The sequence below is a fragment of the Schistocerca gregaria genome, chromosome 3 (assembly GCF_023897955.1).
Source record: "Schistocerca gregaria isolate iqSchGreg1 chromosome 3, iqSchGreg1.2, whole genome shotgun sequence".
Lineage (NCBI taxonomy): Eukaryota > Metazoa > Arthropoda > Insecta > Orthoptera > Acrididae > Schistocerca > Schistocerca gregaria.
Window position 1 is genome coordinate 752,942,072 of NC_064922.1, and position 19,210 is coordinate 752,961,281.

Genomic DNA, 19,210 nt, shown 5'->3' on the forward strand with positions numbered 1-19,210 from the left:
CCGCCACACCCAGTCTTTTAATTTCATTTATTTTTGTTTCTCTCCTTTCCGTTACTTCCCCCTCCCCTCTACGCACCTTCTCTCCTACCATCCGGCTAAACTGCAAACTTCACTGTCCGCCACTCCCACCATACTATCCCTCCCCCTCTCCGCCCCAACCTCCTCCTTACTCCCACCCAGTCGCCACTCCCATCATGCACTGGTGCTGCTGCTCACAGTGTAGTTTCAGCTCTCTGAGACTGCAGATGTGTGTGCAAGTTGCACTTGTGTGAGTGTGCGTGTGTGTATGTGTGTCTACTGCTGACAAAGGCCTTAATGGCCGAAAGCTATGATTGTATGAATCTTTTTATTGTGCCTATCGCAACTCAGCATCATATGATGAGTAGCAATTTTCCTTCTCTCGTATTGTTACATTCCATCCTGCATTTTCCATTGTTTGATTGTCATACAAATTGACTTTCTAAACAAATATACTTTTTGAAATAACAATCAGATTTGTCGTCGTCACCTTAAATTGTGATTTATCTGTTGATGCTACGACCTAATGTTCTTACTGTAATTGAAAATATTATTTGAGTTAAAGTTATTGGTTATGTGGCCCTACTGACTGTCCTTGACTTCTGTCCAGTGAAAAATCTGGGACAAACATTCTGAATGCAAAACACATTTTTGGATACATGGAAATGAATATACAAGAATGTACCATAAATTCATCGTTATTAATTCACATTGTTAGTTCATTTTTAAAGCTGTTTTTTCTTCATTCCCCCAGGTATCTTTATCCCAGTGACTGCACTTATTCCAAATACTGTCATTTAAAACTATAAAAGAGTGAAAGTTATGCACAGTCCCCTGATACAAAACTATTACATTAAGTAAACTGCTTATGTTTTGTATTCAATAATTTTGATTGTTCCACTGTGATCTGTATTTTGCATAAATGTTCAGTTAAGGTAGTGGCACCTTTAAGATTTTTTCTTTTCTTTCAGACGGACAAGTCAATGGTTGAATTAGAATTGGATCTGAATCAAAGAGTAGGTGAATGGAATGCTTTGCAAGAAGCTGGCAGTAAACTGCAACCACTGTATGGCCCAGGATACACGGGACTTGTGAATCTTGGAAACTCTTGCTATCTAAACAGTGTGATGCAAGTTGTATTCTCAATTCCAGACTTTACTAAAAGGTATACGTGCCCTAATGTTAATATTACTTACTTCTTTGTTTTATTCAAGTATGTTAAAAAGTTTGAGGCTGGCTCAGTTTTTACATCTCTTTATTGGTTGCCTGAAATATGCAACTATCATAAGAATAAACATTACACTATGTATTATTTTTGCATTCGCTGGAATCTCATTGGATTTTGATTCACTTGGCAGAAACCAATCTGTCTAGGGCACAGTCGATACAGTTCCGCAATGTCGCCTGATAAACAAAGTAAGAGCCTACGAAATATCAGACTAGCTGTGTGGCTGGATTGAAGAGTTTTTAGCAAACAGAACACAGCATGTTGTTATCAATGGAGAGAAGTCTACAGACGTTAAAGTAACCTCTGGCATGCCACAGGGGAGTGTTATGGTCCCATTGCTTTTCACAATATATATAAATGACCTAGTAGATAGTGTCGGTAGTTCCATGCGGCTTTTTGTGGATGATGCTATAGTATACAAAGAAGTTGCAGCTTGAGAAAATTGTAGCGAAATGCAGGAAGATCTGCAGCGGATAGGCACTTGGTGCAGGGAGTGGCAACTGACCCTCAACATAGACAAATGTAATGTATTGCGAATACATAGAAAGGAGGATCCTTTATTGTATGATTATATGATAGCGGAACAAACACTGGTAGCAATTACTTCTGTAAAATATCTGGGAGTATGCGTGTGGAACGATTTGAAGTGGAATGATCATATAAAATTAATTGTTGGTAAGGCGGGTACCAGGTTGAGATTCATTGGGAGAGTCCTTAGAAAATGTAGCCCATCAAGAAAGGGGGTAGCCTACAAAACACTCGTTCGACCTATACTTGAGTATTGCTCATCAGTGTGGGATCCGTACCAGATCAGGTTGACGGAGGAGATAGAGAAGACCCAAAGAAGAGCGCCGCGTTTGATCACAGGGTTATTTGGTAGGTGTGATAGCATTACAGAGATGTTTAGCAAATTCAAGTGGCAGACTCTGCAAGAGAGACGAGCTGCCTCGCGGTGTAGCTTGCTGTCCAGGTTTCGAGAGGGTGCGTTTCTGGATTAGGTATCGAATATATTGCTTCCCCCTACTTATACCTCCCGACGAGATCACACATGTAAACTTAGAGAGATATGAGCGCGCACGGAGGCTTTCAGACAGTCGTCCTTCCCGCAAACCATACGCGACTGGAACAGGAAAGGGAAGTAATGACAGTGGCATTTAAAGTGCCCTCCGTCACACACCATTGGGTGGCTTGTGGAATATAAATGTAGATGTGAATGTAGATGTATATGTCAAGTACAATAGTAAGGATAAGTTTTATTCTGTGCATTGCACGAACTTTGTCATAGTGATAATATGGGAGAACTGTGTTACTGCTGCATTTAACTTGGACAGCACTGGTGCGCCAGTTGGTCTAACTCACCTGTGCTGATGTGAGTGTTTGCAGTTAAGATGTGGAGAGATGTGCAGAGAAATAAAATAGTTTTGAATATAATTTAATTTTTGATAGTAATGATATAGTATATGACAGGACTTTGGCAACATGTTTCCTAGAGGACTAAATGGAAAAAATAAGGTGCTCTTGTTCTTATCTAACATAATATTGTAATTAAAAATGAGACTGATGAAAATTCCTAATGTAAACACTGGGTAATTATTCCGCATGAGCTGTGTGTGATTTCAATTGAATTCAAAATGCATATTGCAAGGATTTCACTATATAGTTAAATTTTGAAGCCACAGAAGGTATTACTGTCATCTGGTAGTCTCTGACCTCTTTCCATATCGGTTTCTGAGGAATATTTTTCAATACAAGTACCGGAAGTGCCATCTGCTGCATTGATAATGGGATAATCAATATCAGAATGCCCAAAACCATTCAAGCAGCGCATTTTCTCCTCTTTTTTTAAGACTGGTGTTTCTGTATCCCACCAGCATTTGACAGTGATGTGTGTGAAAGCTTTGTGCATTAATTTCAGTATATCTGGCACCTTAAATGTTTTTTTACTTCTCATGACAAATCCCATAACTTGCCTCCAGATCAGTTCTGTTGGGTTCAGAGTGCAGTGGTATGTTAGAAGCTGTAAAAATGAAACATTACTGCCCAGTGCCAATAAAATAATTATTTTCCATGTTTCTATGACGCTTATCACTCTTGGTGGTTTGAGATCCCATTTGTGATATAAAACTATGGACATAGTCAAAGTAAAGAGAAATTGATTCCACATTTTTTCCCAAAAAATTATGTTGTAATTTCTTAGTTAAAACGCCTTTGTTTACAATATTTTACAAAGTATTGATAATTAAGAATTTATATTTGCAATAAAACTGGAATTTTGCATGTGATGTGTAGTTAGACAAAAGAAGTAGTGAAGTTTTTATTAAAAAATAAATTATGGTTTAATATGTTAATCAGCATATATTTTATGAATTTTATATTTAAATGGTGTAGGTATACAAACTGAACAAAAAATCATAAAAAAAAGTAAAGACCACACAGTGAGATTTGAACCAGGGATCTATAGTATACCTGATTAACATCCTCCAGTGCTACCAATTAAGCCACACGTCTCATTTACAAAAACACCTTACCTTTAGTAAATACAGTTTCTTGAAAAACTTCAAAGAAGATTTTTCTCTGTAATCCTGTGCAAAACATGAACAACAACTTGTTTCTCACCATTTCACTGTGAAGCAGGAAGCACTGCCAGCCATGTCTGCAGGACATTGAACAGTATGACAGTTCTAGCAGAACTAGCATTTGCAAAAGCTGTGACTGCACATGATATTTTAACTAAAACTATGTAGCTGAAGTATAATTAATAAAAACATTGGCTGTTAATACAAAATAATATCTGTTTCAGTTACAGTAACATAGTGATAATGTACCTATGCATAAATACGACCTACTTCAAAGAGCGTAACACCATCAGTGTACGTGTGCTATGGATCAGTGTACATGTGCTACAGCTGCTGACCAATTATTGAATTTGTGTCTGTTTGATATCTTTGTTCATCATATGAATAAACCTGATGCACTCTGGAATTTGGATTATAAATGTCACATTTCAGTACTGTTGCCATAGTTTTAGCTCCAGCTTTGCATTTAATGACAGAGCTTAAGAGTAACATTCCCTATACATTTCTTTGCTTTCATTTTGTTAGTTGTCTAACCTTCTTAAAACAATTGGATTTTAGATTTAAATCTCAATGGCTGTTCATATCGTACTCATTTGTCTTGGTCTGTAGTGTACTACAGCCTTCATGCTTAGTTTTCTGTATTTAATCTGTCATGTTAATGCACAGTCTTGATTGGTTTCAGTGTTTGTTCTCAGCCTTGTTCTATTTATTTTTTTCCTTCATCCTTGTAATTCCTGTGTGACATTTTGCAGCCCTTCTATCGATTTTGTCTTCATTTGTCCTAAGTTTAGGGTCTTATAATTATGTATTATAGATATGTTTCTCTGCCTCTGTTACTGTTTCCCCTCTGTCATTTAATTGTCAGTTCCTTCTGTCCTTTTTCTCTGATATTTGTTTTTTATGCTTTTATAATTCTCCCTCCCCTCCCCTCCCCTCCCTCCCTTCCCCACCCCTAACATCCCCCATCCCCACTTCCCCCTTCCCCACTTCCCCCTTCCCCACTTCCCCCTTCCCCACTTCCCCCTTCCCCACTTCCCACTTCCCCCTTCCCCACTTCCCCCTTCCCCACTTCCCCCTTCCCCACTTCCCCCTTCCCCACTTCCCCCTTCCCCACTTCCCCCCTTCCCCACTTCCCCCCTTCCCCACTTCCCCCCTTCCCCACTTCCCCCCTTCCCCACTTCCCCCCTTCCCCACTTCCCCACTTCCCCACTTCCCCACTTCCCCACTTCCCCACTTCCCCACTTCCCCACTTCCCCACTTCCCCCTTCCCCACTTCCCCCTTCCCCACTTCCCCCTTCCCCACTTCCCCCCTTCCCCACTTCCCCCCTTCCCCACTTCCCCCCTTCCCCACTTCCCCACTTCCCCCCTTCCCCCCTTCCCCCACTTCCCCCCTTCCCCCACTTCCCCCCTTCCCCCCCTTCCCCCCTTCCCCCCCTTCCCCACTTCGTCCCCTTCCCCCACTTCGTCCCCTTCCCCCACTTCGTCCCCTTCCCCCACTTCGTCCCCTTCCCCCACTTCGTCCCCTTCCCCCACTTCGTCCCCTTCCCCCACTTCGTCCCCTTCCCCCACTTCGTCCCCTTCCCCCACTTCGTCCCCTTCCCCCACTTCGTCCCCTTCCCCCACTTCGTCCCCTTCCCCCACTTCGTCCCCTTCCCCCACTTCGTCCCCTTCCCCCACTTCGTCCCCTTCCCCCACTTCGTCCCCTTCCCCCACTTCGTCCCCTTCACTCCCTCCCCCTCCCTCCGCCTAAATATATATTAAAAACAAAGATTCCAAGACTTGCCAAGCGGGAAAGCACCGGTAGATAGGCACAATGAATAAAACACACAAACACACACACAGAATTTCTAGCTTTCGCAACCGAGTGTTTATTCTTCAGGAAAGAGGGAAGGAGAGGGAAAGACGAAAGGATGTGGGTTTTAAGGGAGAGGGTAAGGAGTCATTCCAATCCCGGGAGCAGAAAGACTTACCTTGGGGGGGAAAAAAGGATAGGTATATACTCGCGAAGATGTTGACATCTTCATGATCTGGACTCACAGTGAAGAACAACTCCAGAATTTCCTCTCCAACCTCAACTCCTTTGGTTCCATCAGATTCACCTGGTCCTACTCCAAATCCCATGCCACTTTCCTTGACATTGACCTCCATCTGTCCAATGGCCAGCTTCACACATCCATCCACATCAAACCCACCAACAAGCAACAGTACCTCCATTATGACAGCTGCCACCCATTCCACATCAAAAGGTCCCTTCCCTACAGCCTAGGCCTTCGTGGCAAACGAATCTGCTCCAGTCCTGAATCCCTCGACCATTACACCAACAACCTGAAAACAGCTTTCGCATCCCGCAACTACCCTCCCGGCCTGGTACAGAAGCAGATAACCAGAGCCACTTCCTCATCCCCTCAAACCCAGAACCTCTCACAGAAGAACCCCAAAAGTGCCCCACTTGTGACAGGATACTTCGCGGGACTGGATCAGACTCTGAATGTGGCTCTCCAGCAGGGATACGACTTCCTAAAATCCTGCCCCGAAATGAGATCCATCCTTCATGAAATCCTCCCCACTCCACCAAGAGTGTCTTTCCGCCGTCCACCTAACCTTCGTAACCTCTTGGTTCATCCCTATGAAATCCCGAAACCACCTTCCCTACCCTCTGGCTCCTACCCTTGTAACTGCCCCCGGTGTAAAACCTGTCGTATGCTCCCTCCCACCACCACCACCTACTCCAGTCCTGTAACCTGGAAGGTGTACACGATCAAAGGCAGAGCCATGTGTGAAAGCACCCACGTGATTTACCAACTGACCTGCCTACACTGTGACGCTTTCTATGTGGGAATGACCAGCAACAAACTGTCCGTTCGCATGAATGGACACATGCAGACAGTGTTTGTTGGTAATGAGGATCACCCTGTGGCTAAATATGCCTTGGTGCACGGCCATCACATCTTGGCACAGTGTTACACTGTGCATACGTCCCACCAACACCAACCTGACCGAACTCCGGAGATGGGAACTTGCCCTTCAATATATCCTCTCTTCTCGTTATCCACCAGGCCTCAATCTCCGCTAATTTCAAGTTGCCGCCACTCATACCTCACCTGTCTTTAAACATCATCTTTGCCTCCACACTTCCGCCTCGACTGACCTCTCTGCCCGAATATCATATGTCTGCTTGCTTGCTTGCTTGCGTGTGCGCGTGTGCGTGCGCGTGTGCGTGCGCGTGTGCGCGTGTGCGTGCGCGTGTGCGTGTGTGCGCGTGCGCGTGTGCGTGCGCGTGTGCGTGTGTGCGCGTGTGCGTGTGCGCGTGCGCGTGTGCGCGCGTGCGCGTGTGCGTGTGCGCGGGTGTGTGTGTGTGTGTGTGTGTGTGTGTGTGTGTGTGTGTGTGTGTGTGTGTGTGTGTGGCGCGCGCGCGCGCGTGTGTGTGTGTGTGTGTGTGTGTGTGTGTGTGTGTGTGTGTGTGCGTGTGTGTGTGCGTGTGTGTGTGCGTGCGTGTGTGCGCGCGCGTGTGCGCGCGTGTGCGCGCGCGTGTGTGCCGCTCGCGCGCGCGTGTGTGCCGCTCGCGCGCGCGTGTGCGTGTGTGTGCGCGCGTGTGTGTGTCGCGCGCGCGCGCGTGTGCGTGTGTGTGCGCGCGTGTGCGCGCGTGTGCGTGCGTGTGCGTGCGTGTGTGTGTGTGTGTGTGTGTGTGTGTGACGCGCGCGCGCCTACACCTGTCCTTTTTTTTCCCTCTAAGGTAAGTCTTTCCGCTCCCGGGATTGGAATGACTCCCAACCCTCTCCCTTAAAACCCACATCCTTTCGTCTTTCCCTCTCCTTCCCTCCTTCCTGAAGAAGCAACCGCCAGTTGCAAAAGCTAGAAATTCTGTGTGTGTGTTTGTGTGTTTTATTCATTGTTCCTATCTGCCGGTGCTTTCCCGCTTGGTAAGTCTTGGAATCTTTGTTTTTAATATATTTTTCCCATGTGGAAGTTTCTTTCTATTTTATTTACATTGAAAAGTGATGTTCTCCTATCTCCAGTACCACATTGTTGTGTCTTTTCCCTTTTGATTACTTCACATTATTACTTTCCTTTTCCAGTAACATTTATCATTTTTCCTTCATCTGTGATGAATTGCATTGTCATTGTCTTTCTTTCATCCTGTATTTCTTTTTGCAAGTAATTCAGAAGACTAACTCTAACTCATATCATAATAACAGTGCCTTAAGTCAGCCTCTTTTGCATCTCCTGCAAGAAATGACTTCTTCTACATCATGTTTGTTTCTGTACATCATATACCGTCACACTTAACAGAATGTTGCACACACCATACCCATTTCCCAGCAAACTTTTTTTCCTTGCTTATATACACAGCAAGACTTGCTCAGCCCCCACCTTGCTAATACCCAAGTCCCTTGACCATGTAAGTGCTCCCCATTAACATACGAACTACTCCTAAAATGTGGAGAAATTGTTTTTGTCAATTACTTCATGTTTTCCTATTTTATTGCTCATATTCAGCATGAATTTATAAATGTCATATGTAAGGACTAGTAAATGTTGTATCTATTTGTCATGAAATCAGCATGTATTTTTTACCTAATTACCATGTACTTTTGGCAAAAGAGAACCTTTTCTGAAAATGATTAGCTATATAAATTTACAGGTTTGCCATGCTTCATGCCTAAAGACTAAATTGGTAGAAAAAATAAGATTGGAAATAATAATAATAAAGGGAATAAATAAGATTCAATATCTATGACAGTAACTTGTTGAGAGGAAAAGCTGCTTTTGCAAAAACTTCAACAGTTCTTTTCGAAATTAGTACTTGCTTGTTTTCTTTTTTTGGCCATATTTGAGCCGTCAGCAAATTATTGTTTCTGTTGAGTAGGAGACGCTGCAGCATTTTATCACCGGTAAACAGTGCTGGTCTTATTTAAGATCTTTCTTTTTTGACCTAGTTCAATAGTTTAAAAAAATCTATAGAACACCAAGTTTGAATCTATAGCATAAGAGCCTGATCATTATATTTCAGAGCCCTTCCATGGGCTGTATGACCAATACTTGACAATGCTACAGATGGAATCATCCTGTTACAAAGAGTAGAAGTAGAACCAAGAACAGCAGCTAGTTCTGCTTCACAGCATTCGGCATGGTCACTATATTGTGGACACTACAAAAAGTGTAAATAAACAAGAACATTGTCTGATTTCCGGCTGAGGTGTGAGGAGTGGTGCAGGTGGAACAAGCATCACTTTCCTTTCACAGGGCAACCAGCCTGCACCCGTTTTTGTGAAAAGCAGAGCTGACATGGTTATAGAGATCATCAGTTCCTTTTGTAGGCATGATAGTCGTACCCAAACTCCTTAATGGACAAGGATGTGTCTATTCACTTATTTCAGAATTAGAAAGTAAAGGAGCTATGCATAACGCAAAGCAAAATGTGTGCTGAAAGCCTTTGGTAGCAGCTGCAGTGTGGTTGCTTGTTGAGGTTGGCAGTCTCGTAACTAAAGTAGTTCAGGCCTGACCTCTACCAGCATTTTACACACCTATTGTTCAAAACACTCCGCATCCAAAACTGCCACATTGGTGCCAGAGTGTAAATTTCAGTGCACTAGTACATCATTGGATTTTTGTATAGGTGTATTCTTTGTTTTGCACTCGTGTTCTTACACATTCTCTTTCCCAACCAGATCTTGCCAGGTGATGTACAGTGCCAGTAACCAAAAATAGGTTACTTTTTCAGGCAGAAAATTACGCTATTTCAAGCTACCTCTGGTAAAATAGTTCACTTGGATACAATTGTCTATGAAATAACAACTGTCACATGATTTGAATTTTCAAATATTGAAGCAGTATTGGCATCTATATTGGTGTTCTTCACAACTGCTAATTTTTCAAGTCTCTAGTCATACAGAACCATCCTCTGAGCAGTTGTGTCTGCCATCACAGTAGGATTGCTCATCTCTTTCCCAAAACCAGTTTTGAACAGCTCCACTTGTTCAGTCTCGAATTAAGAACTTTACAGAGCCCTTCGAATTTAACTGTTTTCCCTAGCAAACAAATCCACTTTCGTCTAGGAGAATTTCAAATCTAGTCACTGGGCTTGGCATCCTGTAAACCAAAAGTGTGATATAGTCAAACAGTCCAGGATGAAATAACCACAACTTGGAAAGGATAGAGTGCTACTCACCACATAGAGGATGCGTTGAGTTGCAGACAAACACAGTGAGAAGGACTGCTAAAATTTTAGCAGTCTTGTTCATTGTGCCTGTCTGCAACTCAGTGTTGTGTTGTAGAGACATGAAAACATTTTCCTTGTGTAGAGCCATGGTATGGAACAGCCTGATGACTTGTTAAGACATTTGAATGGTTTCCATGCTAACATTAAATTTATTTTGGAGGTAGAAAAGGTTCAACAGCTGGAATGGTGAGAGTTTGGTCGTGTCAAAAACAGACTCGCATAGACCAATACATGCACACATTTCCAAATCATCAGAACCAGAAAAGAGAAATGATTATTTCGCTCATGATTGCACACTAGACAAGTTTGTGATCTACAGCATTTTTGTTTGTTTTGTTACAACATGCTCTGTTACAATATTTGTTTAATTCTTGTGTTCTGTAATTATCAGGAGAATGAGGGGGGCGGGGGGGAGGGGGGGGGGGAAGTGTGTGTGTGTGTGTGTGTGTGTGTGTGTGTGTGTGTGTGTGTGTGTGTGTAAAACCCAGTGCCGGCAGTCTACTTGTTGCAAATAGTGCCAAGGGGGCCACCAACATCCCCATCCGACAGACGAATTACTGTCAACAGTGTCACATGCCCTCACTTCACGAGAAGCTATGGAGAGATTTGGTATTTAAACTAGAACATTGCGACAAAGTCCTGCTGATCAGGAACTTCATACCAAAATTTTTTGACTGCCAGCATTTGAGCAGCTTACCCTCGAGCTGAGCGCCACCGCACAAGCGTACATTAATGACCCTGACATGTCAGGGAAATCTAATGTCAGGGGGAGTGACATATCGGAAGAAGAAATGGTGGATATTACCTATCTGCAATCCATACCCAAGGTGGTAGACAAAGTCAGCCCTATATAGTGCTAACATGGCATAAAAATCATTTAGATACTGACCTAGAAGGTCAAAGAGGTCTCAGATTAGCAAGTAAGAAAAGGGATCATCTCAGAATGTTAGGAACATACCAATTGGGAATGACAGTGCAATCAATCAATACCAGGGTCTACATCTCCATCTACATGGATACTCTGCAAATCACATTTAAGTGCCTAGCAGAGGGTTCATCGAACCACCTTCACAATTCTCTATTATTCCAATCTCCTATAGCGCCGAAAGAATGAACACCTACATCTTTCTGTACAACCTCTGATTTCCCTTATTTTATCATGGTGCTTGTTCCTCCCAATGTAGGTCGGTGTCAACAAAATATTTTTGCATTTGGAGGAGGAAGTTGGTGAGTGGAATTTTGTGAGAAGATTCCATCGCAGTGAAAAACGCCTTTCTTTTAATGATGTCAAGCCTAAATCCTGTATCATTTCTGTGTCACACTCTCCCATATTTCGCGATAATGCAAAATGTGCTGCCTTTCTTTGAACTTTTCCGATGTACTCTGTCAATCCTATCTGGTAAGGATCCCACACCCCGCAGCAGTATTCTGAAAGAGGTCAGACAAATGTAGTGTTAACAGTCTCCTTAGCAGAACTGATACATTTTCTAAGTGTCCTGCCAATAAAACGCAGTCTTTGTTTAGCCTTCCCCACAACATTTTTGTGTGTCCCTTCCAATTTAAGTTATTCGTGATTGTAATACTTAGGTATTTAGTTGAATTTACAGCTTTTAGATTACACTGATGCATTGTGTAACCAAAGTTTAATGAGATCCTTTTAGCACTCGTGTGGATAACCTCACACTTTTCCTTATTTAGGATCAACTGCCACTTTTCACACCATTTAGATATCTTTTCTAAATCGTTTTGCAGTTTTATTTAATTTCTGGTAACTTTATTAATCAAGAGACGAAAGTGTCATCGGCAAACAACCGACCGAACACAAACTGGTGGAAAAATGCTGTTTGTGGCCGACCACAAATAAAATTCCCTAACATGTATTGTCTCGCTGGATTGGAGGTACCATACCAGTTCATTCAGGGAAGCCTTAGAAATTCACAAACATGACAATAATTTCGGCAAGAAAAAAACGGGCCTCAAGGTAAAAGGATCCTGTATCTCGATGCTGCAGTGAACGATTATTGCAGGTAACCAGGGCAGAAACACAGTGGTAACGATAAGGGAAAAGCTCTGCCATTGGCACTATAGGCCACGGGCTCATCTCCAGTCTGCCATATGCAATGTATGGTGAACTTTTGGCAATATCAACCATCCATGCTGGTGTAACATGAGAAGAATCATTAAAATGACATTGGCCAAAGATCATGAGATAAAAGTTAACAGGCAATATACCAACAAGTGGTCGCAAAGACCTCAACAATTTTTTAAGTCCACTAAAATTGTTAAGTTGCTCTTGAACAGTACATATTGCAAGACTGCAATTGGCTCTCATTCTCCACTAGCTTTAAAAAGTGTCTGAAAAACTGTTATGTCCTCTTCACTCTAAAGTAAAGGGACTTTTTGTAATTGACCTATAAGCAATCAGTCTTCATTTGGCCAAAATTTTGCAAAATTAGATCATACTTATTTTGCAATACACACTGTTATAAAGCCTGTCATTGAATGAATTTGCATTTTTTGGTACCTTTGTATTATTTGATAGGCCTTTCTCTGACAGTATATACTGAAATCTTTCACTTCGTTAGCTGCCCTATTAGTTGTAAATAAAGTGTCCACTTAACCATGTAGTCTGTAACTTCTTAAGTGTGTACCCTTTCGTATTTAAATATAATTCCTTGCAAACTCAAGACATTGTTCCACATTTACTTCACACTGTTGTTGTAGTTATTGTTCTGTGTGTGTGTGTGTGTGTGTGTGTGTGTGTGTGTGTGTGTGTGTGTGTGTGTGAATATTTATGTGAATGTGTGTATATATTTACAATCATGATTTTTGTTTCTAGGTTTTTTGATGAAGCTCCTAAAATATTTGAAAATGCTTCAGCTGATCCTGCTTCAGATTTTGTTGTGCAGATGTAAGTAATTTGTAGGTTGCATTTTAGCTCATTTACACTATTAAATATCACATAGGCATTTATTTAGAATACTGTGTACCTTTTATTGACTTAATCTGCTGTCATTACAAGTACATTTACCACAATAGTTTACATTTACTTGTGCACAGTCAATAGTTTTCTAATAGCATGTGATACTGATGCATCTGAGATAGCACACATTTTTGTAATTTAGTATTGGCAGGAGCAGATTTGTTGGTACTACTACGTAATGATTCTTGAAACATACAGTCACCATAATCATGTTATTAACAATAAACTTCCTATTAAAATGAAAATGCAAAAAAAGGTTAATTTTTGGTGTATCAGGAGTGCTTTTGTCTGAACACGTCATAAACGTTCAACTGCTGAGATCATTAAAATCATTCATTCACGTAATTTACTGGTTTCGACAATTCTCTGTTGCCAACTTAAGATCTGTAAAAGATGGGACTGAAAATGCTAGACACAGAAACTAACATAACAGCACACACAATTATATCCAAGATTTACTATACATAGAATAGCAACATATCTATGTTTACGTCATTACACAATCTACTCATTCAGTACAGTAAGTTGTGCTGTACAATGTGTGTCCATGTTAGTATCCTGAACTACACTAGAAGTCGGCATGAGAAATGAACATACATGTTACTGCTCCAATTACAAGTGCTCAGTTCAGCACCACGTTTCAACTATCCGATCCCAGCATACACTGTACCAAATAGTGTTTGAAGGAAAATTTGGTAGAAAGTTATAAAGAATTTTTATACAATGTTTTAAAAATTTTCTAAAATGGTATAAAAATGTTTGTGTAAGTTAAGTTTCAAGAAAGTTCATATGAGTTTACAGGCAATTCTTTAAAACTGAAGAATACTGATGTGGCTTGTATCTTACGATGATAATCTAGGCATGCTTAATTACACTGAATAGCCAAAGGTACTGTACATCACTGAGCATACAGAAGTGCCGCAACACTACATACCAACTAATGTCTGAAGTAGTGTTGGAGGGAATTGACACCACGAATCCTCCAGGGTTGTCCATGAATCCGTAAGAGTACGGTAGGGTGTAGATATCTTCTGAACAGCACATTGCAAGGCATTCCAGATATGATTAATAGTGTTCGTGTCTGGGGAGTTTGGTGACCAGTGGATGTGCTTAAAATCAGAAGATTGCTCCTTTGTAGTAATTATGGACGTGTGGGGTGTCACATTGTCCTGCAGGAATTACCCAAGTCCGTTGGAATGCACAATGGACATGAATGGATGCAGGTGATCAGACAGGATGTTTATGTACATATCACTTGTCAAGAGTCATGTCTAGATGTGTTAGGGGTCCCATATCACTCCAACTGCACACGCCCCACACCATTACAGAGCCTCCACCAGCTTGAACAGTCCCCTGCTAACATGCATGATCCACGGCTTCATGAGGTTGTCTCCATACCCGGACATGTCCATCCACTCAATACAATTTGAAACGAGACTCCTCCGACCAGGCAATGTGTTTCTAATAATCAACAGACCAATGTCGGTGTTGCTGGGCCCACACGAGGTGTAAAGCTTTGTTTTGTGCAGTCATCAAGGGTACAAGAGTGGGCTTCCGGCTCCAAAAGCCCATAGTGATGATGTTTCATTGAACAGTTCGTATCCTGACACTTGTTGAGGCCCAGAATTGAAATCTGCAGCAATTTGTGGAAGGGTTGCGCTTCTGTCACATTGCACAATTCTCATCGGTCGTCATTGGTCCCATTATTGCAGGATTTTTTTCCGGCCGCAGCGATGTCAGAGATTTGATGTTTTGCTGGTTTCTTGATAATCACGGTACACTTGCAAAATAGTCGAACAGGAAAATTCCCACTTCATTGCTACCCGGAGATGCTGTGTCCCATCGCTCATGCGCCGACTATAACACCACATTCAGACTCACTTAAATTTTGATAACCTGCCATTGTAGCAGCAGTAACTGATCTAACAATTGTGCCAGACACTTGTTGTCTTATATAGGTGTTGCCGACCACAGCGTCATATTCTGCCTGTTTACACAACTCTGTATTTGAATACCCATGCCTATACCAGTTTCTTAGGTGCTCCATCGTATGTGGAATAGTAGATCCATGCCTTAATCAGATGTGAGATTCATACTACCACTATGCCATCTGATGTACTTACGTATCTCTAAGAATGTTTATGCTGGGATCTGTCATCTGTAAAGTGGTGACAAATGTGAGCCTTGGCACAATAATGTGTGTGTACACAGCTGTTATTTTAAAATGGACGTGCCGACTTCTAGTATAGCTCACGGTACCAACATGTACATACATTGTACAGCAGCAATTGTTGTACTGAAGTAGAAGATTGTGTGATGATGTAAACTTAAGTATGTTGTTCCATGTATGTGTAGTAATGTAAATGTAGATATGTTTTTATTCCATTTATTGCAAATCTTGGATATAATTATGTAAGCTGTTATGTTAGTTGCTGTATTCTAGCATTTTCAGGCACATCTTTCGCAGTTCCAAACTCGGTAACAGAGACGTGCTGAAACAGGTAATTTATATGAGCAAATGATTTTAGCGATCTTGGCAGATGAAAATTTTTGTTCAGTGTTCATAATACTACAGAGCACATACACACTGACAAAAGTCACAAGTGTATGTACTATTGTGTATCTTGGATCGGTAAGTAACTGGAGGATAATGCCATAAAGTAACAGTGATGTTCAAAACTCTATGCAAGAACAAATTACAGTGATGATGAATGTCAGACTGCCATACCTTCAAGTGAGGTAGCCTAAGCCTGTACAAAATATGTCAGTTCCCAGTGACCTTTAAAATAATGTTTCTTATCCTAACTACTAAACTTTCTGGAGGAATAGTGATAAGCACCCTTAATATACATAACTGCTGTTGGAGATCTATTGATGTTGTTTTGATGCTGAGACTGATGTCCTGTTTAGAACACATACAACAGTATTTCATAAATGTGACCCTGTAAGAGCTAAATAGGTAAAAGAGTGACTGTGCTGTCTAGCGTCATTGTTTTGTGGACTTCAATTTGCCATTAATGAATGTAATGTAATCTCTAAAATTTTCAGGGCAAAACTTGGTGTTGGACTTCTCTCAGGAAAGTATTCACAACCCCCAAAAGACAGTGATGCAGGGGATGAATCTCAGCCAGGAATTTCTCCACACATGTTTAAGAACCTTATTAGTAAAGGGCATCCAGAATTCTCCACAAAACATCAACAAGATGCTCAAGAATTTTTTATGCACCTTGTGAATACTCTTGAGGTAATTAACATTTTAAAATGGCACTCTCTGGTTTTCTTAAAATGGTGCTACTATGGAGATTTACCCTTTAGTCTGAAATTTTCCATTTCATTGTTCATGGCCAGACTGAATTGTAAGTCATGAGAATAGTAGTATACCGACAGTGGAGAGCGGAATGTGTTATCTAGAACATAAATGTCAGTAACTTAAGTGAGCAGGGAGGGTGGAGGGGGGGGGGGGGGGCAAAATGGTTCCACTGTTAGTGATGTTGGGTGGGTATACATCAATGAAAAGAAAGTACATGTGCAGGGGAAGATGGAGTGTGGAAACAGATGTCAGTAAAACAGAGAAATTTTCAACTCGTAGGAAAACCAGATACAATAAAATCTCTTTTTCCTTAAATGAATTTTTTTCTTAAATAATGGGTTGTCTCACTTTGTAGATCACAAAGCTATCATTTTTTCAGGTATTGTTTTATTCAACTGATGACACAGAATGAATATCACAAGGGAACCTAAAAAAAAACCTTAAATGTTGTAGAAAGTCTTGAAATGCCCCATGTACTTAAATATCTGTAAAGGCTTTAAATTCTTTACAGAAATTGGCTTCAGCTGCAAATTATGGTGCACCAAAGCCAGAATCTTCAAAACCATTCTGTGATTTATATTGAGCTATCATCTGTAAAATGCTCATTTTCATTACTTTCTTTCTTTTTGGTAATGAAATCCAGCTTTGTTAAAAACCACTTTAGTGTTTAGCTTTCATAGATTGAATTGTTCCATAGTTCTAGATGACTCCTGTATTTAGCAGGAAAAGTACAGTATTAACATTCCTCATTAATGAGGATGCTTTAGATGTAGAGATCATAAAGTCGTTTTGTCTTTGCTCCAGTTGTGTTCGTTAAACTACTGAGTAAACCTCCAAAAAATTCTGCAGTCATCCAAACATTGCTGTTAAAGGACAGTTTTACAGTAGCTTTTACACGTTCAAAAGATACTTTAGTTTACACTTTCTAGCTGTTAATGGTGGAAACTTTTCATTTACAACAATATTATCACACTTCAGTGCCATCAGTTTTTCATTGCTCATTTTATCTTTGTTATATATTTACCATTCATGAGTATTTCTTTAATTTATGTGAAACAAGTGCTTCAGAAATAATTCCGATTTTTTAAATTACTGTGCATATTATGGTGAGTTCATTAGCAATTTTAATTTGTGAGATTTTGCAACGTCTAAGTAAATGCAGTTAAAGTAAACATGTGGAAACTGATTGTAATGCTTCGTCCTACAGATACTGGAAAAATGTGAGAGAGATTTTACTATCAGTATGTGTAGCACAGAAGTGACAATAAGTTTTCTAGTATTTATGTTTAAACTGAAGTTTCCAAAATGGTACAGCAAGAAGTACATTTAACTTAAAATAATTGAATGAAAATACTTGAGATTCTAATTGTCTCCAGGGACACATCACATGTAAAATATATTAAATGAAATCATAACTGGCATTAGCAAATATTTTACTATGAGAAGCGAAATCATTTTTCCTATCCGCAAATATAGACTACCATTTTATAATGGGAACAATAATGAGAATGTGTTGTCATCCCATGCTTAGATTTCAAGGCAACACTTGGGGCATCAGATGACATGACCTATGTCACACAGCACAGACAAATTTGAACAGCAACTTTCATGTAAATTGTTGGATTCTGATAATTGAAAATATTATTATTGATCTCACGTAGATGGTTTTGTCGCTTTGTATCTATTTTCTACAAATGTCTGCCTTTTATTTCCCAACTGAAGGGCAGGGATGTTCTAAAGTAAACAAAAATTCCTAATGATTATCAGCTTGTTTAATTTGGTCCGAAGACTTAACCTGTCACAACAAAAACAAATACCAAGAGAGCTTTAAGGAAAAGACAGATTTGCGAAAACTAGTTTTGAAAACTATAGCAAGCACGGTGGCACAGTGGTTAGCACACTGAACTTGCATTTGGGAGGATGAGAGTTCAATCCTGCATCCGGCCATCCTGATTTGGGTTTTCTGTGATTTCCCTAATTCACTCCAGGAAAATACTGGGATGGTTCCTTTGAAAGGACACGGCCGACTTCCTTCCCCATCCTTCCCTACTCCGATGAGACCGATGACCTCGCTGTTCGGTCTCCTCCCGAAACAGCCCAAGCAAACCCCTAAAACCTTCTTATGGCAGTTGCACCTGGCAGTTAGAAAATTCATTAAACACATGAAGTTTTTAAATTGGGATATTATTAATATTGGGTCTTACTGTAATATAAAGGAAAATATCACACCATTTTAAATTGTACTCACCAGTGAATAAAATAATGTATCAGGAAAGCAAATTTGAAACACAGCAAACAGATAAAGACAAGGTCCATAACTAGACATTAATACATTAGAAAATCTAGCTGTTAAACTACCAAACGGAAGTTAATCATATTTCAGGACTCAACACTGAAAAATTAGTTTGAAACAAATCATACAAACCTCAGTCAGCCACTATGCTGTCCAGTCTCAGAATTAATTTTTAATCACTTCAAGAAAATTTACACTTAACTTTTCTCTGCTCCATAACCCATAAATATGTTAAACCCCAATTTAAAAGAATTGATTAGAATAAAATTAGTGCTAGCCTTACTTCCAGCTGTAATAAACCATTCACTCCTTATAAAACAGCAGTCAGCAAACTACTCCTATTAATAAGTTGGAATATTTATGTTTGTTCCACTTTCTGTCTAATGATGTACTCCACAGTTTTTACTTAACCCAGTGCTCATTGTCTCAAAGAATTTTGACTTTGTGTTATTAGTTCTGAATTTGTTGTTATCCAACTTCTCCTTATTATTTTGAATTACAGCAAACTATTGATGGTATAGGCGACCAATGTCTAATGTTATACCTAACCAAAAGATTACAGAAAGTTGTACTTTACTAATT

General features: G+C 40.5%; 1 protein-coding gene across 1 annotated transcript in view; it reads left to right on the top strand.

The window, feature by feature from the left end:
- LOC126353922 (ubiquitin carboxyl-terminal hydrolase 5) overlaps nt 1–19,210 on the top strand; it is a 163,823-nt gene that overhangs the window by 70,750 nt on the left and 73,863 nt on the right. The window contains exons 7-9 of the mRNA XM_050003165.1: nt 990–1,183; nt 12,882–12,953; nt 16,074–16,269. Of these exons, the coding sequence (XP_049859122.1) occupies nt 990–1,183; nt 12,882–12,953; nt 16,074–16,269 (462 nt within the window). The remainder of the gene's footprint in view (nt 1–989; nt 1,184–12,881; nt 12,954–16,073; nt 16,270–19,210) is intronic.